At 40.4% G+C, this 23,459-nt stretch overlaps 1 protein-coding gene across 5 annotated transcripts in view; it reads left to right on the top strand.

Moving 5' to 3' along the window:
* Positions 1 to 2,663: 2,663 nt before the first annotated feature.
* GARIN2 (golgi associated RAB2 interactor family member 2) overlaps positions 2,664 to 23,459 on the top strand; it is a 31,368-nt gene continuing 10,572 nt past the window's right edge. For 3 of the 5 annotated variants that reach the window (XM_073242237.1, XM_073242239.1, XM_073242236.1), the window contains exons 1-5: positions 2,664 to 2,796; positions 15,740 to 15,899; positions 18,276 to 18,475; positions 19,190 to 19,715; positions 21,693 to 21,937. In XM_073242237.1, the coding sequence (XP_073098338.1) occupies positions 15,747 to 15,899; positions 18,276 to 18,475; positions 19,190 to 19,715; positions 21,693 to 21,937 (1,124 nt within the window). In that variant the 5' untranslated portion in view covers positions 2,664 to 2,796; positions 15,740 to 15,746. The remainder of the gene's footprint in view (positions 2,797 to 15,739; positions 15,900 to 18,275; positions 18,476 to 19,189; positions 19,716 to 21,692; positions 21,938 to 23,459) is intronic. The other 2 variants (XM_073242238.1, XM_073242240.1) reach the window with 1 other exon arrangement.

Here is a 23,459-nt window from a genome sequence, read left to right as displayed (position 1 = left end):
GACAGAGGAAAGGCTTAAAGAATTCAATGTCAGAAAGGAGACACAAATGTGATGAGGTGGGGAAGGAGTGGCCTGAGATACAGCTGGAGAAAGCTGAGGCCAGGATGGAGCCAGTTCATGCTCAAAAACGTATAGGCTCTTGGGTGTAATACTAAATACACACATATATACATTATGATATATGTCAGATAGTCTAAGAGCATCAGGAAGCCACTGAAGATTTAAGACCAAAAAGCCCATTATTTACTGAACACTCATTGAATACAAGGCACTAGCTAGATAAGGGTTCCTGCAAACAAGGAACTCATTCTCTAAGCCGCCTACACCTGTTCCTCTGTCTATATTTTGTTTCCTGGTTAATAGCACCACTGTTTACCAGTTTCCCAAATCAGAAACGTGACTCATTCTGTCTCATTCCCCACATCCAATTAGTCACCAAATTCTGTCAACTCTACTAATAGTTCCTAAATTAACCAACCCTTGGGGTCTCTCTGCCTCCAGAACTGTGCTCCCCAAATCCATCCATCACACCGTTACCAGCATGATCACTTCAAACCAGAAATCTCCCCATGCCAAAAGTCTTCAGTAGAAAACAGCTGCAGCAGATAAGACCCGAGCCCCCAGTTAGGGCATTCCTCCCTCCCCCTGCTCGAGGTAGTACTGGACCATTCGCAGCTACCCCTTCACCCCGTCATTTCGTGCCTCGATGCCTGTGCTCTAACCGGCTCAGCTGCCAAGACTTGGTTCGGTGTTAACTCCTCCAGGAATTTTCCCCTAAATCTCCAGATTAGACTAAGTGCTCCTCCTCTGCACTCGAGTTTGCCACTGCATCTTCTGGGATGATCTGATCCCTCCCCCACTTGAGGGGAAGTTCCTTGATGACAAAGACTGTTCATCATAAGAGCGCCAACGTGGCATGGTGCCCGCTAATTGGTAGGTACTCATTCGTGAATTGACCTCCTTGTGTGGGACTCCCCAGGCAGCCCACCACAGACCTGGCAGGAAAGCTTCATGCCCCACGCCTAGAGCATGCAGCAGAGCGGCCCCCACGTGGGCGTGAGCACAGGGGCACATCTCCTGAGGGCCAAGGTCAGAGGCTGACTGCCGTGCACCTCTTTTCAACAAAGCTCCTCACACTCTGACTTGTGGCATTATCTCCAAATAAAGTTGTATATATGATTCTATATCCTATACATGTTAAAAAAGCATGAATATTTTAATGGTAAATGTTTAAAATATTCCATGATATTTATTCCCCTCTTTTGCTGTTTTTTCACTTTTTAATATACCAGTACCCTCCAAAATACCAGAGTTTCATCAAGACACATGTGAATTAATAATATCAACATGAAACAGATGAGATCAGATTTATGCAAACATGTTTCCTGGGCCTGAGGTAAGAAAAACAGGAACATGGCAAGTGGTGATCATGCAATACACACGCTAAATGAGGAAATGGGTGACTAGCAATCTAGTCAATGGTACTTACATGACCAGAGGAAGTGTTTGTCCATGGGAAAGAAAGCATTCAAGACAGAGCCAGGAAAGGAAGTGTCTGAGGCAAAGAGAATGGGAGCCTTCCCTTTGAGCACTCTGAGCCTGAGCCACGCGTGAGAGCTCTCCCCGAGCCCGCGGCCTTTAAACATTCAGCTTACACTCCCAGCCCTCTCCTCTTCTAGGAAAGCCGCCTGACACCTGTCCTGTGGGAGTGGATACTGTCGTCCGTCCCCCTGACACCCACGCCTGGTCCCAAATGGAAGTCGCAGTTCTAGAGCAAATGGGGTCACTGTCACCCTCTCAAAAGCCTGGATAGCTCATGTTTATTCCAAGAGACTGAATATATTCTTTGGGGCCTGTCAAAAGCAAGCATTTGAGTCTAGAACATGGTGGCCCAAGTGAAGGGAATTCACCAGGGGAATGTCCCCCCCAGGCCTGAGGGTGGGCTCATATCCCCTCATGCCTTTCCATCCCCTTGAGCCAGCGAGGAGGTAGCCAGACAGGTGGGCGTCTATCACACTCCACTAAAACACAAAGGTGAAGGATGATCTTATCTCTTGACCATACAGAAAAACAAACAAATAATGTAATCACTTATCCTCACAAGCCAGACCTTCAGAGAGAAAATACCATGTGTTCGCTTCCATTCCTTCATTCACCCAACAGTTCCTGAGGGCCCACTGCAACATGATCCAGAATATGCCAGAGGCTGGAGGTATGACAATAAAGAGGGCTCTGCCCAATAAGAATGCTACATTCTTACATTTGACATTTTGCAGCTTTTCTTCAGAAGCTGAAAGCAACTTAAATATGTTTACATCTCTGAAAATTAGGATTTAGGAGATTGAATACTTCATTAATTGAGTGATGAATGATATAAAGTGTTCTCAACTTTCTCAGTATGACAGCTTTTTCATGGTGATCACACTGCTAAATTTACCTTCTCTCCAAAGAAGCCTCTGAACCACCAGAACCACCACTCCTGAGCCCTGTGGGCTCTGCAGGAATGCTGGCCCCACTTCAGCTCAGGGGCTGAGCTTCAGGGCTGCTCCTTGCCAGTGTTCTCCTCTGGGGCAGAGACATGTGAGCGCATTGTGATGCGGGAGCAGTAGAACAATGCCCAGAGCAGCTGGGCCTCCTATGCTTCTGCTGCTAAGTGGTTAGTTGCCTGCCCAGTAGACATGAACACCTTCTGCCAAAGAAATGGGAAAAGAGTTGGAAGCATGCTACTTGGACACATTCTCCTAACAGACACGCAGCCAGGAGAGCCTCAGAAATCTTTTTCAGCTTCACCTCTCTGTAAGTGACTGTTTGGTTACTGCAAGTTCGGTGTAAACCTGAGAGAGAAGGAAATGGATAGTTCAATTAATTTTAATAATTCAAGGGCAAAATGTCTATTTTCTTTCCATCTTCCTCTTTTCCTTCTATTTTCATTTCTTTCATGGCAACCAGACAAGCAGGAAAGCTCCGAGACATAAAACCTGAGTATTCAATTTTTCCTAAAAATAATTGCACTGGGTGTCAAAACAAGTTTTCCAGATTTTTTAAATTTTAATTTCCAAGCTGTTACTCCAATTTTCTTCCACAAGTGACTGAGAATTGAATGAATTTATGGAAAGACAGTCATTTCTAATTATTCATAAAGGAGGGAAGATCCAGAACACAGACCTTTTTTCTTCAAAGGTGAAAAGTGAGCTGGGGCCCCATGGTCAAAAGAGAGGAGGCCACAGCTGTCAAAGACCATCTCAAAAGTACAACCTAGAATTGTGATGGGCCAGTCCTAAAAATATGTTTATTAGTGTGTTAATCTTAGAAAAAGCATCTGGGCGAATGCTGTACTTCAAAGTGCTATGAAGAAGTAACCTCAAAGCACCAAGTGAGTGATGGGTAAACACCATCATTTAAGAGCTTTCACGTAGTTATAGATGAGAATAACACACACAAAAGAAAAAGATAAGTGAATCCATGTAGTTGCTACATGGGTGTTCACTATAGAATTCTTTCAAATTTCTTGTTTAAAATTCTTTTATAATATTGTTGGGGAAAGACCACATTGGAATGGTAATAGCAAACAATAAAGAATGTTTTGGGGGCATTTATAGACACCCCTCTGAATTAGATAGTCAAGAAAAGCCAACGAAAGCATTTTCATGCTGGCTCCTTGACCCCCAGTCCTACCCCTTCCCAATTTCCATTGAAACTCAAGCTCTCATGGTTCCAAAAAATTCCCAATGACTGCATTTGTTTCCAAGAAAATAAAGGCATCCCACCACCACTGAAGGGTGAGGATACCTCATATCCACAGTATTCTTAGCCCTAACGGGCTCTAGTCAGCCTTGAAAGCTTTTCAGATGGAGAAGTCCTGGTGATATCATGGAAAGTCTAGAGCAGAACTGACATAGTCCCCCCTGGAATGCTTCTCTGTGCTTGGTTCCCCATTAAACCACTGGCATTGGTTTCGGGTCTATAATAAGGTTGCTATGGAGTCTCTCTATATTTTCTTTTACAAAGGTAGCCAATAGTGCATTTCAAATGAAAATTACACTGTAGTTTTGCAGAAAGGTGTGAACAGGTATAACTGTCTGTTGAATTAATCTTCCAAATTTAATGGGTCTAATGAAAGGCATATTATTGGAAAAATATAAACTGTGACTGTGAAAACTAATACAGTCCTGAAAGAACATAAAAGAAAAGCTTCTGTGTATCTGCAAAATGAAGCTAGCTCTATGTTCCACAATGGCTGATAGCAACCCTGCTTTGCTTCTCTGTTCAAATTCACACACGCATGCAACAAATATTTATTATAATTCCATTATATATACATTCGTTAACCACTTAATGTGATCTATTTTTAATACTAAAATTTAGTTTTATCTATGAGTTTTATATTGTAGATTTCCACTGCACATGTAATATTAATAAAGCAAGATAGTATGAACTTTCATAAAGAATTTGCATAAATAAGCCTTGCTTTAATTTTAAAATATTTATGTAAGATCTACCAATGTTCAGCTTATTAATATGAATAACATTATTGCAATTTTCACTTGCAACATCTTTCTGCTCTGACTTCTCATCCTAAAGACTGGTCATATCATTTTCTGGCATCCAATGGGCACAGGATGAGAAAAGAGACATAAATGCACTATTCATGTTCTTCATTTAGCCTTATTAAAAGTGTATCCATGGATAATGATATGTTCTAAAGTTAGATTATGGAGATGGTTGCAAACTCTGTTAAAACACTAAAAATCATTAAATTATACCTTTAAACAAGTACAGTTGATCGTATGTAAATTATCTCTCAAAGTTTTGTTAAAAGCTGATCCACAGATAAAATTATTAGGAAAACAAAGCTACCTATAAGTATCCAGCCCATACAAATTATTCTGAATCACCAAAATTAATAACAATATCTCAGAAAGGGTTGATCGTTGAATTTAAAAGATCTGGAGACTGTGAGCTGTCAGACTGCTCTTCTCAGATCTCCCCACAAGAAAACACCAGAACACAGGGAACACACCAGATGAGAACCTTGAATCAGCTACTGCTTTTTAGGAGAAAATCATTTCTCAAACACCAGTTTAGCCATTGGACACAATTAATTTTGGTACCTCTTACAAGAGATTGTGATATTTCAAATAGGTCCATACCATGATTGCTATAACTGCTGTTTTAAAAAATGTTTAATGTTATGGGAAAGTATTAGTAATTGTATACAATATATAATATATATATATAGCTAATATATATAACATTGCTGTAATATATTGCTACATATAGCAATTTATAAAACTGGAAAGACATATAAATACGAAAACTTTCATACTGTCTCCAGGAATTAAGAGTAAATATAGTAAGTAATTTAACAGCTGATACTGCTTTTGGACCATTGACAAAATGAGTGGTGGTATGTGTGTGTGGCCAAAATTGGTTTTGCAAAACAATTCATACATCTTAAAAACAGTACAGCCTCAATTTATCAGCCAGGATAATTGGAGAGGGTTTTTTTAGGGAGCAGGGATTGCAGCACACAGATTGATAATCTCAGATCACAGTTATAACAAAACTAGTTAAAATTCAGTACACATTTACCATCTGTACACGTAATCCAAAAGTGTCAAAATAATTCCAGAACAAATGTTTAGGGGGAAAAAATCACACCAGAGAAGATAAAAGATTCTGTTACAGCTTCTGCTCCTTAGCTGACCTCCCCTTTGTTCCAGAGTTCAGAAGAGAAGAGAGGGGCAAGGTCCGGATATGGCTGCAAATCCCTTCCTCTCATTTCTCCTCCCTCTCCGTGGCCTTGAGTCCACAGCTTCCCCGGCTCTCCTGGAAGACCAACCACTCATTGCCCTCTGGCAGGACTGGAGGTCATATAAATGACCTTCCTGGGAAGCAGTATTCCCCAGTCCCAGTGGCCTCTGGATACCTGCAGGTTAACAAGCTTTTGTAAGCAGTAGGTGTGCTCTCTCACATGAGAATGTTGTCACGCTCTAGGAGTGATTTTTTTTTTCAAAAATGTGCACTTTATCACCTACTTTTGGATGAACAGGAGATAATTACTGCATTTCATCAAACCTAAGATGCATCAAATAAGATATATCATTTTTTATGGACCACTGAGAAAGAAAAAAATGCTGATTACATAGCTCAGTGTTTCCTATTTACTTAGAATTTTTCCACACCATGTCTCCTGTAATGCTCTGCGCCTTCATCCTCCCTACATTTCTTGAAGAAGTGCTCCACTCTGCTCTCTGGGACTTTACAAGCCTCTGACATATACTCTGAGGCGTTGTACTAGAACTTTCTGAACCTTGCAAACCTGAGGTGCTAAATAAAGCCTTTGCACTCACGACCTAACCCTCGGAACTCATCCTATACCTTCTTTCCTTGTATTATTATTTCCATGTATTTTTTTTTAATAACAAAAAACATACAGAAATATTGCAAGGAAATTTTTTTTCCTGAATCTTTTGAGAGGAATTTGCCAACTTGATGCCCTATTACCCCCAAATACTTTAGTCTCTGTTTCCTACTGTCAAGGACATTCTCCTACATAGCCAAAATATAACCATCAAAATCAGGACATGAACATTGTCTATTACCACCATCTACCCCTGAGACACCATTCAGTTTTTGCCAGTTGTCCCAACAGTGGTCTACACGGCTGAAGAACCCAGTTCAGAATCACACATTGCATTTGGTTGCTGTGTCTCTTTAGTCTGAAATAGTTATTTAGCCTGGAATGGTCTTTCTTTGACCTTCATTCATTAGCTTGAAATTTTTTTTTTTTTTTTTTTGAGAGGGCATCTCTCATATTTATTGATCAAATGGTTGTTAACAACAGTAAAATTCAGTATAGGGGGGTCAACGCTCAATGTACAATCATTAATCCATCTCAAGCCTAATTCTCGTCAGTCTCCAATCTTCTGAAGCATAACGAACAAGTTCTTACATGGTGAACGAATTCTTAACATAGTGAATAAATTCTTACATGGTGAACAGTACAAGGGCAGTCATCACAGAAACTTTCAGTTTTGATCATGCAATATGACCTATAAACAATCAGGTCAAATATGAATATTCGTTTGATTTTTGTACTTGATCTATATGTTGATCCCCCATTTCTCCTACTATTATTATTATTTTTATTTTTAATAAAATGCTGAAGTGGTAGGTAGATGCAAGATAAAGGTAGAAAACATAGTTTAGTGCTGTAAGAAGGCAAATGTAGATGATCAGATGATCAGGTGTGTGCCTATGGACTAAGTATTAATCCAGGCTAGACAAGGGCAGCAAGACATCCACGGATGCAGAAGATTTCTCTCAAAGCAGGGGGGGTGAGGTTCTGAGCCTCACCTCTGTTGATCCCCAAATTCTCACCTGATGGCCCCCCTGCGACTGTGCCTGTCTTAGGTTGTTCCTCCCTTGAGGAATCTTACCCGTCTCTGGCTAACCAGTCATCTTCCGGGGCCATACAGGGAAATGTAAAGTTGGTAAGTGAGAGAGAAGCCATATTGTTTGCAAAGGTTAGCTTTTTACTTCTTTGCAGATTTATGCCCTGTGGCTTCTATGCCCAGCACTTGTCTCAAGGTATCTTTACCACCTGGAGGAATTATGATACTCGGTAAATTCGATATGAGGCACGAATTCTATTTAAGGGTTGTAATTAGGAAGGAAGAAGAAAAGCTATAGATGTAGCATACGAAGGAAACTTGGGAGGATTGATTATTTCTTTGACATATCTTCTTGTATAGTACCTTAAGTATGTATAGGTTTTAAACTACTAACTAATTTGCACACATATATTAACATAATAGGAATACGGTGACATAAACAAAGCAAATCTATAATTACCATCCATCTCCAGTGAAGCCAAGAAAACCATTTAGGCACCCTAGGCATTTGTGAAAATTTATCTATGATATGATGGATATTGTCCAACTGTACTTGAACCATCAGACAAATTAAAGCAGCCCATTTCTGGGATCTGTTCACATCCCATATGTTCTTTTAACCATAGATAGTCTATAGTCATGAGATTTTGGAGTGCTACAACTTGCACCCCTCCCAACTCCTGGTTGAGTTCCAACAGTACAGATCCGGTCAAATTCGTTGTCTCACTGTATGCACATGCCAGCCTAGGCATCTCCCTCCTCATTCTTATGGCAAGTCCAGGAGATGGTGGGCTGGATGCAGCCACAACCACAGCATCGTCCGAATCCCTGTGGAGGCTTTTTGATGATCATCCCCCGGCACAAGTCCTCCAGAGAGTGCTGATGCCGGAAGCTCCTCCTCATATTGTGTCTTAGTTCATTTTCTGGGTATCCAAGCTAGGCCTTGATCTCCTGCATAGAAACAAACAGACCCTTTGCCCACACTTTGACATGCCCTCTATACCACTGTGCAGAACTCATTGGAGGTCAGCACACAGTAACTGCTTTTTTTTTTTTTTTTTAAATTAAGAGAAAGGAATATTATCAGAAAAGAGTACCTCCATAGCTGATCATCTGACACCCTTTAAGTGATCAACATTAAGGATATTTAAAGCGTGCGTTGATCTTTGATTTACCAATAGTTTTATCCTGTTAAGGAGTAATCCCCCTTTTCCTTCTTTCTTTCTTTCTTTCTTTTTTTTTTTTAATTTTTTAATTTTTAATCTACACTTACATGAAGAATACTATGTTTACTATGCTCTCCCCTATATCAGGTCCCCCCTAACAACCACATTACGGTTACTGTCCATCAGCTTAGCAAAATGTTGTAGAGTCACTACTTGTCCTCTCTGTGTTGTGCAGCCCACCCTCCCCTTGCTCCCTCCCCCCCATGCATGCTAATCTTAATAACCCCCTTTTTCTTCCCCCCCCTTATCCCTCCCTGCCCACCCATCCTCCCCAGTTCCTTTCCCTTTGGTACCTGTTAGTCCATTTTTGGGTTCTGTAACTTCACTGCTGTTTTGTTCCTTCAGTTTTTCCTTTGTTCCTATACTCCTCAGATGAGTGAAATCATTTGGTATTTCTCTTTCTCCGCTTGGCTTATTTCACTGAGCATAATACTCTCCAGCTCCATCCATGTTGCTGCAAATGGTTGGATTTTTCCACTTCTTATGGCTGAGTAGTATTCCATTGTGTATATGTACCACATCTTCTTTATCCATTCATCTACCGATGGACATTTAGGTTGCTTCCAATTCTTGGCTATTGTAAATAGTGCTGCGATAAACATAGGGGTGCATCTGTCTTTCTCAAACTTGATTGCTGCGTTCTTAGGGTAAATTCCTAGGAGTGGGATTCCTGGGTCAAAAGGTAGGTCTGTTTTGAGCATTTTGATGAACCTCCAAACTGCTTTCCACAATGGTTGAACTAATTTACATTCCCACCAGCAGTGTAGGAGGGTTCCCCTTTCTCCACAGCCTCGCCAACATTTGTTGTTGTTTGTCTTTTGGATGGCAGCTATCCTTACTGGTGTGAGGTGATACCTCATTGTAGTTTTAATTTGCATTTCTCTGATAATTAGCGATGTGGAGCATCTTTTCATGTGTCTCTTGGCCATCTGTATTTCTTTTTTGGAGAACTGTCTGTTCAGTTCCTCTGCCCATTTTTTAATTGGGTTATTTGTTTTTTGTTTGTTGAGGCGTGTGAGCTCTTTATATATTTTGGACGTCAAGCCTTTATCGGATCTGTCATTTTCAAATATATTCTCCCATACTGTAAGGTTCCTTTTTGTTCTATTGATGGTGTCTTTCGCTGTACAGAAGCTTTTCAGCTTAATGTAGTCCCACTTGCTCATTTTTGCTGTTGTTTTCCTTGCCCGGGGAGATATGTTCAAGAAGAGATCACTCATGTTTATGTCTAAGAGGTTTTTGCCTATGTTTTTTTCCAAGAGTTTAATGGTTTCATGCCTTACATTCAGGTCTTTGATCCATTTTGAGTTTACCTTTGTATATGGGGTTAGACAATGGTCCAGTTTCATTCTCCTACATGTAGCTGTCCAGTTTTGCCAGCACCATCTGTTGAAGAGACTGTCATTTTGCCATTGTATGTCCATGGCTCCTTTATCAAATATTAATTGACCATATATATTTGGGTTAATTTCTGGGGTCTCTAATCTGTTCCACTGGTCTGTGGCTCTGTTCTTGTGCCAGTACCAAATTGTCTTGATTACTATGGCTTTGTAGTAGAGCTTGAAGTTGGGGAGTGAGATCCCCCCTACTTTATTCTTCTTTTTCAGGATTGCTTTGGCTATTCGGGGTCTTTGGTGTTTCCATATGAATTTTTGAATTATTTGTTCCAATTCATTGAAGAATGTTGCTGGTAATTTGAGAGGGATTGCATCAAATCTGTATATTGCTTTGGGCAGGATGGCCATTTTGACGATATTAATTCTTCCTAGCCATGAGCATGGGATGAGTTTCCATTTATTAGTGTCCCCTTTAATTTCTCTTAAGAGTGACTTGTAGTTTTCAGAGTATAAGTCTTTCACTTCCTTGGTTAGGTTTATTCCTAGGTATTTTATTCTTTTTGATGCAATGGTGAATGGAATTGTTTTCCTGATTTCTCTTTCTATTGATTCGTTGTTAGTGTATAGGAAAGCTACAGATTTCTGTGTGTTGATTTTGTATCCTGCAACTTTGCTGTATTCCGATATCAGTTCTAGTAGTTTTGGAGTGGAGTCTTTAGGGTTTTTTATGTACAGTATCATATCATCTGCAAATAGTGACAGTTTAACTTCTTCTTTACCAATCTGGATTCCTTGTATTTCTTTGTTTTGTCTGATTGCCGTGGCTAGGACCTCCAGTACTATGTTAAATAACAGTGGGGAGAGTGGGCATCCCTGTCTGGTTTGATCCCCAAATTCTCACCTGATGGCCCCCCTGCGACTGTGCCTGTCTTAGGTTGTTCCTCCCTTGAGGAATCTTACCCGTCTCTGGCTAACCAGTCATCTTCCGGGGCCATACAGGGAAATGTAAAGTTGGTAAGTGAGAGAGAAGCCATATTGTTTGCAAAGGTTAGCTTTTTACTTCTTTGCAGATTTATGCCCTGTGGCTTCTATGCCCAGCACTTGTCTCGAGGTATCTTTACCACCTGGAGGAATTATGATACTCGGTAAATTCGATATGAGGCACGAATTCTATTTAAGGTTTGTAATTAGGAAGGAAGAAGAAAAGCTATAGATGTAGCATATGAAGGAAACTTGGGAGGATTGATTATTTCTTTGACATATCTTCTTGTATAGTACCTTAAGTATGTATAGGTTTTAAACTACTAACTAATTTGCACACACATATTAACATAATAGGAATACGGTGACATAAACAAAGCAAATCTATAATTACCAGCCATCTCCAGTAAAGCCAAGAAAACCATTTAGGCACCCTAGGCATTTGTGAAAATTTATCTATGATATGATGGATATTTTCCAATTGTACTTGAACCATCAGACAAATTAAAGCAGCCCATTTCTGGGATCTTCAGTATCCAAGAGTTTAATGGTTTCGTGACTTACATTCAGGTCTTTGATCCATTTTGAGTTTACCTTTGTATATGGGGTTAGACAATGGTCCAGTTTCATTCTCCTACATGTAGCTGTCCAGTTTTGCCAGCACCATCTGTTGAAGAGACTGTCATTTTGCCATTGTATGTCCATGGCTCCTTTATCAAATATTAATTGACCATATATGTTTGGGTTAATTTCTGGGGTCTCTAATCTGTTCCACTGGTCTGTGGCTCTGTTCTTGTGCCAGTACCAAATTGTCTTGATTACTATGGCTTTGTAGTAGAGCTTGAAGTTGGGGAGTGAGATCCCCCCTACTTTATTCTTCTTTTTCAGGATTGCTTTGGCTATTCGGGGTCTTTGGTGTTTCCATATGAATTTTTGAATTATTTGTTCCAATTCATTGAAGAATGTTGCTGGTAATTTGAGAGGGATTGCATCAAATTTGTATATTGCTTTCGGCAGGATGGCCATTTTGACGATATTAATTCTTCCTAGCCATGAGCATGGGATGAGTTTCCATTTATTAGTGTCCCCTTTAATTTCTCTTAAGAGTGACTTGTAGTTTTCAGAGTATAAGTCTTTCACTTCCTTGGTTAGGTTTATTCCTAGGTATTTTATTCTTTTTGATGCAATGGTGAATGGAATTGTTTTCCTGATTTCTCTTTCTATTGATTCGTTGTTAGTGTATAGGAAAGCTACAGATTTCTGTGTGTTGATTTTGTATCCTGCAACTTTGCTGTATTCCGATATCAGTTCTAGTAGTTTTGGAGTGGAGTCTTTAGGGTTTTTTATGTACAGTATCATATCATCTGCAAATAGTGACAGTTTAACTTCTTCTTTACCAATCTGGATTCCTTGTATTTCTTTGTTTTGTCTGATTGCCGTGGCTAGGACCTCCAGTACTATGTTAAATAACAGTGGGGAGAGTGGGCATCCCTGTCTGGTTCCCGATCTCAGTGGAAATGCTTTCAGCTTCTCGCTGTTCAGTATAATGCTGGCTGTGGGTTTATCATATATGGCCTTTATTATGTTGAGGTACTTGCCCTCTATTCCCATTTTGCTGAGAGTTTTTATCATGAATGGATGTTGAATTTTGTCAAATGCTTTTTCAGCATCTATGGAGATGATCATGTGGTTTTTGTCTTTCTTTTTGTTGATGTGGTGGATGATGTTGATGGATTTTCGAATGTTGTACCATCCTTGCATCCCTGGGATGAACCCCACTTGGTCATGGTGTATGATCCTTTTGATATACTGTTGAATTCTGTTTGCTAATATTTTATTGAGTATTTTTGCATCTACGTTCATCAGGGATATTGGTCTGTAATTTTCTTTTTTGGTGGGGTCTTTTCCTGGTTTTGGTATTAGGGTGATGTTGGCTTCATAGAATGAGTTTGGGAGTATTCCCTCTTCTTCTATTTTGTGGAACACTTTAAGGAGAATGGGTATTATGTCTTCTCTGTGTGTCTGATAAAATTCCGAGGTAAATCCGTCCGGCCCCGGGGTTTTGTTCTTGGGTAGTTTTTTGATTACTGTTTCAATTTCTTTGCTTGTAATTGGTTTGTTTAACTTTTGTGTTTCTTCCTTGGTCAGTCTTGGGAGGTTGTATTTTTCTAGGAACTTGTCCATTTCTTCTAGGTTTTCCAGCTTGTTGGCATATAGGTTTTCACAGTAGTCTTTAATAATTCTTTGTATTTCTGTGGAGTCTGTCGTGATTTTTCCATTCTCATTTCTGATTATGTTGATTTGTGTTGACTCTCTTTTTCTCTTAATAAGTTGGGCTAGAGGCTTATCTATTTTGTTTATTTTCTCAAAGAACCAGCTCTTGGTTTCGTTGATTTTTGCTATTGTTTTATTCTTCTCAATTTTGTTTATTTCTTCTCTGATCTTTATTATGTCCCTCCTTCTGCTGACTTTAGGCCTCATTTGTTCTTCTTTTTCCAGTTTTAATAATTGTGATGTTAGACTATTCATTTGGGATTGTTCTTCCTTCTTCAAGTGTGCCTGGATTGCTATATACTTTCCTCTTAAGACTGCTTTCGCTGCATCCCACAGAAGTTGGGACTTAGTGTTGTTGTTGTCGTTTGTTTCTATATATTCCTTGATCTCTATTTTTGAAATTTTTTAAGATCACAGTCTAGTTATTTTCTAGAATATCCTTCAATTTGTATCCGTCTGATATTCCCTAATGAATGGCTCAATTCAGATCATACAACTTTGGGAGGAATATCACAGGAGAAGGCCGTGTGCTTCTCATTGCCCCCTACAAGGTGGCACCCTCTTGATTTGTCCTGTTACTGATAGTGCTCACTCATCACTCACTCCCATGTTTGTGGGGCTTTTTCACTGTAAAGTTCCTTTCTTCCCCTTTGAAATTAATAAGTATGTTGGTGGGGGGGACTTGCAACTACGTAAATATTCTATTCCTCATTACACTTTTTATTCATTTAATTATATCAGTATAGATTCTCATGGTCTCTTATTTTATTTTATCACTTCTCCTGTATGTAACTGACTACTCCTCTCTTCCACCATCCTCTCTTCTGCTCTGATGCCCTCCTCTGGGCTCACCCTGCTGGGCACCCATTTCTCACACTGGGCTGCACCCCCTTCTCCTGGCAATACATGCCCTCTTGCCTCCCTTTGGTCCTGAGTTATGGCTTCCCCCTCCCCCCTGTACAGATTCCTGCCTCTCTTTGTCCCAACTATTGGTTTTAGAACAAAATTGTTCAGAAAGAAAAGAAAATAGAATAGAAAGAAGGGGGAGGAACACCGTCTGTATCCTTTGGTCCTTCCTCCTTCCCCTCTTTCCCATCTGTCCTGACCTAGCCTGATCCCCTCACCCTGGTCAACGTCCATATGCATCTTTCCCAGCACTCAGGGCAGGCTTGAACCTTGGGCAATGGCATAAGCTCCTCTAGGCAGACTCTGCGGGCGTGGATCCTGGGGTGGGGATTCACAAGCTGTGTGCCCTTGGGTAGTTACTGTCTCTCTCCAAGCCTCAGTTGTGTGGTACATTAAATGAGGATCTTAGTAGAGCTATTTCATAGTGCTTTCAGAATTAAATGAGATAGTGCATGTAAAACCCTTATTGACTGTTTTTCTCATCTTCTCTGTTTTAGGCAATGGTTATGGTTTTATCTATTTTTTTCCCAAGTGCTCTTTCTTTTTGCCTCATTCTTTTTTCATTTTGGCTTCTCTGGACTATTTCACTTTCTTGCTTTTCCTGACTCATTTGATTTCTCCTATATTCATGTGTAAGATATGCTAAAGGGAGGCATTGACTTGCCACTAGCAGAAGTTCTGATGGGGAATTGCCACAGCTTGCCATGCCCAACTTCATATGGCCATAGGACATCAGGCAGCAGTGGTCTCTGTGGGCCACAGCCCCAGCTGGGACACACTGAGACGCATTCACTACTTACCCCTTGGGGAAAAAGGAGCCTCTGAGCAAGGACTGAGGTAGAAAAATGTATACAGGACCTACTGCTTGCCCATGAAGGACCCTTTATCTGACTGGCATAGAATTTGTGGAAAGGGAAGAGTGATCTTTTGAACAAATGAACAGAATTACTTTCCAGTGTCCCTTCTTGCAATTCTGTCCTTTCTGATAGATAACAGGTGAGATCCTGTGATGTGGCGCCATCGTTGTCTGTTGAAGCAGTTTCCATAGAGATGAGCAACTGTGGTTGATTAGATAAATACCCACTACTTACCTCCCAACCACAAGACCAGGGAGAGATGTTCTCAGTTTAGTATACTCTTGATACTCTACTCACACTTAGAAAAAGATTTTGAGAACCCTGCGTTATAGAAAAGGCAGTGGCACCATTAATTAGGAAGACAGATAATAATGGTTTGGGAGACATGGGGTGTATGTTTCAAGGTCTCCTAGAAAGGCCTTTCCTAGTCATCCTAACTGGTTAATGTTATAAGCCCCACACCCTAGGCACATGTTTCCGCATGGATCTGTTCTGGAGACATGGCCCTGATCATCCAACATCTTTTTGTTTGTTTTACTTGCTTACTCTGCCCCCCGACAGAACGGAAGCGGCATCAGGGCCAGGATCTTATCAGCCCCTGATTAGATATATCTCCAGGGCCCGGTACAGTGCCTGGCATGTCATACATGTGACAAAATTTGTTGAATTGATGAATAAGTGAGGCAACTTGATTATTGTATTAAATGTTCTCTGTATCTGTTCATTGTATTGCCATCCCCTCAATTTTCTGATGCTCGTAGGTACCCAATGGAGAACAGGAAACCCGCCACGAGGCTCCTTGAGCGAGATGCCGCCTGCACCCCACACGCCTGTGGCCCTGGAGAGCTTCAGGACATGCTGGGCGGAGGGGAGCATGTCTCTTTTGTGTCTCCTCCCCTGTTAGAGAGCAATTTTATCCAGGTGAGTAATGTCCGGACTCTGAATTAAGTTCCAATAAGTTCACTAATTCATTTTCTTGGCGATAACTGAAAAGGTGGGGGGAGGAGAATTGTTTTAAATGTGGCAAAGGAACGTATAATTAAAGGGAATAGTTTGGGAAGTTTGAAACAACCTAAAATAATTATAATATTCGAGGAGAATTCATTTCAAATTTTCCCAACAAACTCTGAGCTCAGAATTCTGCCCTAATTACAGTATCATAATTGTCATTCTACCAAAATCTTCCCAAAATTACATGAAGAGATGGTGATTTTTGGAATATCCTGCCACAGGAAAACATTTAGATGACTCCTTTCTTAGAAGCCATTTTAAAGAATAACATCTATGACACAATGAGGGGTTAAAATAAATTTTGGCTCTTAGTTCTGAAGGTAAAATGTAATTGTCAAATTGCATCAGGGAGAAAAGTTTCCTTCTCATAAAAATGTACCTACTTTATGAATGACACCTAGACACACGTGACAAGTCCTGATTTGACATATTTTATCTTCTGTATGCTTCTTTCCCGCTATCTTCCTATTTTTCACACTTCTTCCTGGTCCCTTTTCTTTTCTTTTTTTCTTTAGATTAAAAAAATTTTTTTACTTTATCAAATGTACATCACAGTGGTTCGACAGTCCCCCGCCCCCTCCGCCTTCCCCCCGCCTACTTTCCCCGCCTTGGTAACCACCAGGCACTTCTCAGTGTCTATGTGGCTAATGTTATTTTGTCCCTCCTGTTTTGCTTTGTTTTTATGTTATCGTATGGTATTTGTCTTTCTCTGCCTTGCTTATTTCACTGCTTCCTGCTCCCTTTTCAAATAGACTTTTTCATGCTCTAAGGAGCACTGGGGTGGTCATTAGCATTCTATAGACAGACATAGCTCCATATTATATGGGATAAGTTATTTCTCTCATCATACATAACCTTCCATGGTTAGTATGTGTTTGGCAGCAAGTTACCAAGGTTCCTGACCCAGTAAGTGTAAGCAAAAAAGAACAATTATCTCAAATAGAGCAAAAGAGCCATAGGACATCAGCTTACTAGTGGGGAGTCATCAAGGACTCTCTTTGCTCCATCACCCTCAGGACATCACATGCCAAACAGGAGAGGGACAGCTGCCAGCAGCAGAAGAGAGGCCCCCTCATCCTTGCAGCCCTTTGTGAGGGCTGAGAAACCTTTCCGGGAGTCAGCAGGAAGCCCCCACTTGTGTCTCTTTGACCAGGCCAGGGTCACACACTCCTGCTGAACACAATCACTGCCAGAGCAATGGAGTCACCATGACCAGTTTAAATTAATCGGGATTTAACCTCAGAGCTGGGGCACCATCCCTGAGGGGTACACACTAGATCAAAACCTGAATATCATTAATTAAGCATGGCTTTGGGTCGGTGATCAATAATGTGGGCCTCAACCTCTTTCTGAGTATATTTGTAAGTAATTTATTTTCTTTTAACGAGTTAAAGTACAGCTGAGAAACAAGTGTTGCCCCCTCTGGCTTCCTTCACGTCTCGGTCTACCCACTCTCTAATCTTCTCTCCCCCAACGGACAGAGATTTTACTGGCCAAGATTCAGGAACCTTGGGGTTTTGCATATGTTGTTCCTCTGCCTGGAAAGCTCTCCTGTCCACCAGCCTGTTTATCTCCCATGCTATTCAGGTCCCAGCTAGACGGCTCTTCCCCGGGGAGACTTCTCTACCCTAGATGTTCAGGAAGTTTCAGGAAGTTGCCAGTGGTGGTTAAGCCCAGCCATTATTAAAAATTAAGTTGTATAAACTTCCAAATAAATTATGCTCAAAACAAAGACACCAAATACATAAAACTCATCATTTCTATCATTTTACTACATAGTACTGTTATCTTTACCCTTGAAGGTATGGAAGCAAGTGTTTGGCAAAGGTCAGTGAAGACTTCTGTGAGACTCAATTGACTATGGAACTTGAATAGACTTGTATATCATTATTTACAAATTTGTGTGCTACTCACCTTTTATATTAGTAAAATTTATAATAAACTTATGTGTATGTACCTTCCAAGTTGTTACACATTCACCAGCACACCATTGCCCCCACCCCTTCTAAGTCCCATTATGTGCTTCATAGCACGGCACCCTGAACTTGTACTTGGTAACGCTTCTTACAGTAATAATCGGTGACATGCTCATTTAATGCTCCCCTGCCCTGTAGACTCCCACGAGTCAGAGATTGTGTCTGTCTGTCTCCAGGAATTCATCTGAACATGTCACTGAGCAATCGCATCATGATTCAGTTGGCCTTTACGTGCTGCACTGCTCGTGTTGGCAAGGTTGCAGGAGCCATGCACTTTATCAGAAAACTCCTCCGGTGTTCTCTGCCTTAGGTCAGCAGGAGAGATGAATCTATTTACCTTCATAACCGAGCCAACTGGGTGACTGTAGGCATTTGCTCCACGAGCCCCACCCTCAAGACCCCTAACGTGATGCTTCTGGTGCACCTGACACCTGCAGCCCAGAAGGACACAGAACCCCAGCTGACAAGTCTCCTAATGTCGCCTTCCCTGGAGAAACTGGTGCTCACCAGGTGAGTGACTAAGGGAAGAGGCTACGGAGCCCTCAGGAAATGTGCTTTGCCCTTGAAGAGCTGAAAATGCAAACACCAGTGGCAGTGTCTTCAAGGGAGTGTTCCCCTTGCACTCCCTGCTGCCCATGACAGAGTTGTATCCTTAGGGTCAAGAAAAATAGTTCATGACAACCCGACAGTCAAACAGGTCGTTAGTTTTTTTTAAATTACACCGAAGGAATAGGAAATGAAGACCCATATAATAAACGGCCTCTCTAGAATAATACTAGACTCATAATAAACATGCCCCTCTCCCCCCACATCCCAACTTCCATCAGAATTAGCGCCAGTCTTGTCTTAAGCCACTAGTTTGCTATATGACCTCAAGCAAACTACTCAAATTCTCCAAGTCTCAACTTTGCAGGGTTAGCTAAATGGGACCATTTCTCATAGTAAATAGTTGACAGTGACTTTTTAGTTCCTCAGAGTCTTAGGAGTATAATTCAGGTGAGATGCCTGCAGGAGCCTGATCACAGGTAGTAAAGCTCAGCTTTGAGCCCTGGGAACATGGTGGCCCTGAGAGGTACTGCCCCACCCCACACCTGCCTCTTCCCATCTGGGAGACAAGCCTGTTGGCCTGGGTGTCACTCTTCCAACTGCTCTACAACATAACAGGAAAGGCCTCTTGATCAGTCCCCGCTCAGGCCCCCAGATGACATTCACATTTGTTGGCAGGCTTCTCCCGCTGCAGTTTGTGACTCTTTCTGTGCACGATGCTGAGAATATGTGCCTCAGAGTGAAGCTGGTGAGTGGTCAAGCCTACTACCTGAAGCTCTGTGCCCCTGCACATAAACAGGACACCTTATTTTGTCAGTGGGTGGAACTCATCTCGCTCTTGGATCAGAGGAAGGCCAGAGCTTCCAAAGTGTCAGGAATCTCAAGCCTCTCGGAAATCACAAACAGCATGGAGATCACAGGGTCTCTGGACATCATGGACATTGCAGCATCCACATCTGTGCCGGCCCCACACAGGTACACGTGCACAGGCCTGGTATATGCCATGGAAAGCACGGATTTCTCAGATGTCACTGATGTCACCGATGTCACAGATACTCCAGAAAATGAGTTCACAGAGGCCCCAGACATCAAAATTGTTACGGAAGTTACGGAAGTCACAGACCTCTGTGATGTCAAAAACTGCTTGGAGGTCATGGTGGTGTTTGAAAACGATGACATACTAAGGGCCAAGCAAGAGGAAAAGGTATGTGACATGGAAGACTTTCTTTCTTTAATGACCAAAAACAAGAGTGATAACCAAGATCATTCTTCTTGGTTAACTAACTGACATCAAAATGCTGCGGAACTTACACTGAGTAACTTAACTTTAATTTTGAGATCTGATCCCTGAACCCTAGTGTACAGGAGCTGTAAGAAGTCTCCTGAAATAGGCAGTGACCATATTCACCATCAAACTAAACTCAGTATCAGAAACTATAGTGAATAGAAAGAGCTTTAGGATCAGAGGCAGAAGACTTATGCTGGGGTCTTGCCCTGCTGCATGGTAGTGTGGCCACATCACTGAAACCTGCATGAACCTGGTTCTTCCTCTCTAAAATGAGGGTGTTCATTTCATGTAAGGGTTATTTTAAGGTTTAAATGTATATAAAAGTACATAGTACACTGAAGGAGGGGTGAAAATCCAAGGGGTAAAAATAGGGATGGAAATATGAGAATAAAACACCGAAAGGAGTGGCTTTAGAAAAGGCCAGAAAGTGGAAAGACACAGAATCATATACAAGAACAGTTAGTTCATTTGGGCTGGAGCACAACATACGTGGAAAATATTAAGATACAGGATTGGAACATGCTTGCAACCCTTGAATACCAAATTAAGAAGTGTGGATCTCACTGTTTGGGCAAACTTTAGCCACAAAAGCCCTCTCTGCAAGGGGGTGAGGGATTTTAAAAAATTGATTTGATGGTAGGGTGGATTGTAGGTACAGAGACCCGCTGAAGACCACTGCTGAAGAGCCTCCATGGGGCCTACAAGAGAAAAATGACAAAAGGACAAGGTGAACATTTCACAGGTCTCATTAATAAGTATAATGGGAAAAGTTTAACCTCATTAGTAATCAGAGAAATGTAAACTTAGAAAACACATTAACCTATAAAACTATTAGTTAAGAGAATAAAGTCAGTGTTTCTGTTTCCTATAATAAAAATAATTTTAATTACAAAAATTCAAATAGTATTAAGCAAGTTTTAATGACATGAGAAAACTGCTTATGAAAAATCGTTAAGTCAAAAATATACAATATAGAACTGAAATATGATCACAAAGCAGACACATACAAAATAAATACATGGACAAAAGGCCAAAGAAATGTGCTATAGGGGTGATCATTTCCGGCCAGTGGCATCAAGCAAACAATACTTTTCTCCTTTTCACTTTATACCTTATAGGATCTGCTAAATATTCTACAAATACATGTACTGTTTTCACTGACAGAAAAAAAAGGAAACTTTATCTTTAAGAAAGATTATTGCATTATTTTCAAGGAAAGGAAATAAAAGTGATAGACTAGGTAGTGGCAATGGAAGAAAGTGCAGATGCCAGGAATGTTAGCAAGACTGCCTTGCGGACAGGCTGACCCATTGCTGCGAGACCTGAGCGAGTCTGAGGAAGGCAGTGAGTGACAGGGAGAAGTGGCACATTGACAGAAACAGAAAGTAGGAGAACAGGAGAGATTATAGGATATTCAGTTTTAGGTATAGGCTCAGTGTTTTGAAAAATAAACTCTTTAATATTATTATGAACCTCCAACTTCTGTCACCTATTAGATGCTCAAATTGAAAGCAACCTCAGGTTGGGGAGTAGGTGACAAGGCATTTCTAGAAAACCTTCCTCACCCCAACCATTCAGGGAGAGGAAGTGCTGTGGTTACATACTAATTTTCTTGCGGGAGGTGGCACTGGTGTGCACGACCTCATGAGTTTTCGAACGTGCTGTGTCAGGTCCCCACACTTCAAGCCTCCGAGGCCTGCGTGCCCTCGGCTCAGTGGCCGTGCGACACCAAGCCTCAGGCCCTCGCTTCTGCACCTGCGCGCTCAAGGGCACTCAGTGAATACACATGAAATCAGTGCTGTGTTAGATACTGCTCCATAAAGAATCTATTTCTGTATTGTGCTCTTCTGGTACCTGATTATTAGTAAATCTTAGTGCTTATTATTTTCAAAGGAAAAAATGGAAAACGTTCTGAAGCCTGGCTGTCTACAAGATACAAGTAAGGATGAGTTAAAAGCAGCGTCCAAGCACGCCGCCATCTCAAACACCACACTGACTTCCCAAGGGGAAAGGTGTTTTCATACTACCTTGAATCGAGAAGAAAATGACACAAATACATGCAGAGAGACAAATGATAGAACGTCTGAAATTACTACAACTGATTTTAAGAACATTTCTCTGGAGGCTGAAGAGCCCAGGTATGTGAGACAGGGAAATGCGAGGGATGTTAGGATCTGAAGCAATATAAGCAAGTGTGCATTTTAAAGTCCCTGCCACTCAGACATTTGTTTACAGAGATTCTCACTGAATGATGACCTAGTCAACTCTTAAATATCAGCATCTGGTTCAAGCTTAACTAATTTTTATCTTCACACCAGTTTCTCACGCCATTTAGTTGACATTCTGGGCTATCTGCCTGGTGTCAATTGTGAGCCCTGAAGAAAATGTAATAGACTCACACTATCCACATTTCGGCATTGTGGGCATTGATCTGTAGAGTGATTATGAGTACTTCTTCTCTTACCTTTATACTTCTCTGTATTTTCTTCTCTATGTATCCCTTACACTTTTCTACACTTCCAACTAATAACTTAATAATCTGAAAAACTATTTTCACAATTTTAATACAATTGCAAGCTATTGAATGTGAGAGAACACTATAGAGATTATTATAAAGATTAAAGTTAATCCAGTTAATCCAATCATTCCAGAGTAACAACTGAAAAGAAACCAAAGAAAAGAAAAATGTGGAGATCTAAATGTTTATGTTAGCAAGAATGAAAATAAGGAATGGAATGAATTATATCTAAATTGTTATAAAATATTAAAAAGGAACAAGGGAAAACAGGACAACAAACCTTAAAAAAGGAAATAAGCTAAAAAATTTTAAGTAACTTTAAGAGCTAAAAAGAGTTTGGTTGATTCTTCAAAAAGAATGATGAAACAGACAAACTACTGGACAACTATTTTTCAAAAGAATAAAATTGGAAACTTAAAAGGTGTAACTAATAGGAAGAATAGCAAAAGTGTTGAGAAAATTTATGTACAAGTTTAATAACTGGGAAACCCTAAATTAAATGAATGATATTAACAAAAATGCAGAGACAAAACTGACACAATCAGAGCTTGAAAACAGAAAAAATTTATCCCAGAGCTCCCATAAAAGAAAAGGACATAATTGTGCCTTTTAGTGGACAGTTTTTTAGATACTCTAAGAATTAACTTCTACTTAATATGTTTTCTTTTAAATATAGAAAAATTATGTTTTCTAATTTTATGAAGCAAATAATTTATCTGGATTGTAAAGCCTGACAGAGAAAGACAGGAAACAAAATTCTAGAGTAATCCTACTTGGGACAATAAATGCTAAATTCATAGAATCTTAGCAGGCAAAATATACAAGCTTAATAAAAAATTAAGGAAACTGTCAATATAAGTCATTATTTAAATATAGAAGAACAGAAAAATCATGATATTTTAAATACATTTGAGAGATTTTTTTATTCTTCATAAAGATCCACAAAATATAGGAGAGCTTTCCTTTAGCACAGTAGAGAATATTTACTCCATCTGGAGCCAACATTATTTTTGATGAAGTTCTAGAAATGTTCAGTTTAAAACTTAGGACAAATTAAGAATGTTCCTATTAACATTTCTATGTGATATCATTTAAGAGGTTCTAGCAATTGCAATAGGGCAAAGAAATTCAAAGAATAAATG

Source organism: Manis javanica, chromosome 8, assembly GCF_040802235.1.
Source record: "Manis javanica isolate MJ-LG chromosome 8, MJ_LKY, whole genome shotgun sequence".
Taxonomy (NCBI): Eukaryota; Metazoa; Chordata; class Mammalia; order Pholidota; family Manidae; genus Manis; species Manis javanica.
The sequence above is the reverse complement of the archived record's forward strand: the minus strand, read 5'-3'. Positions and strand labels throughout refer to the sequence as shown.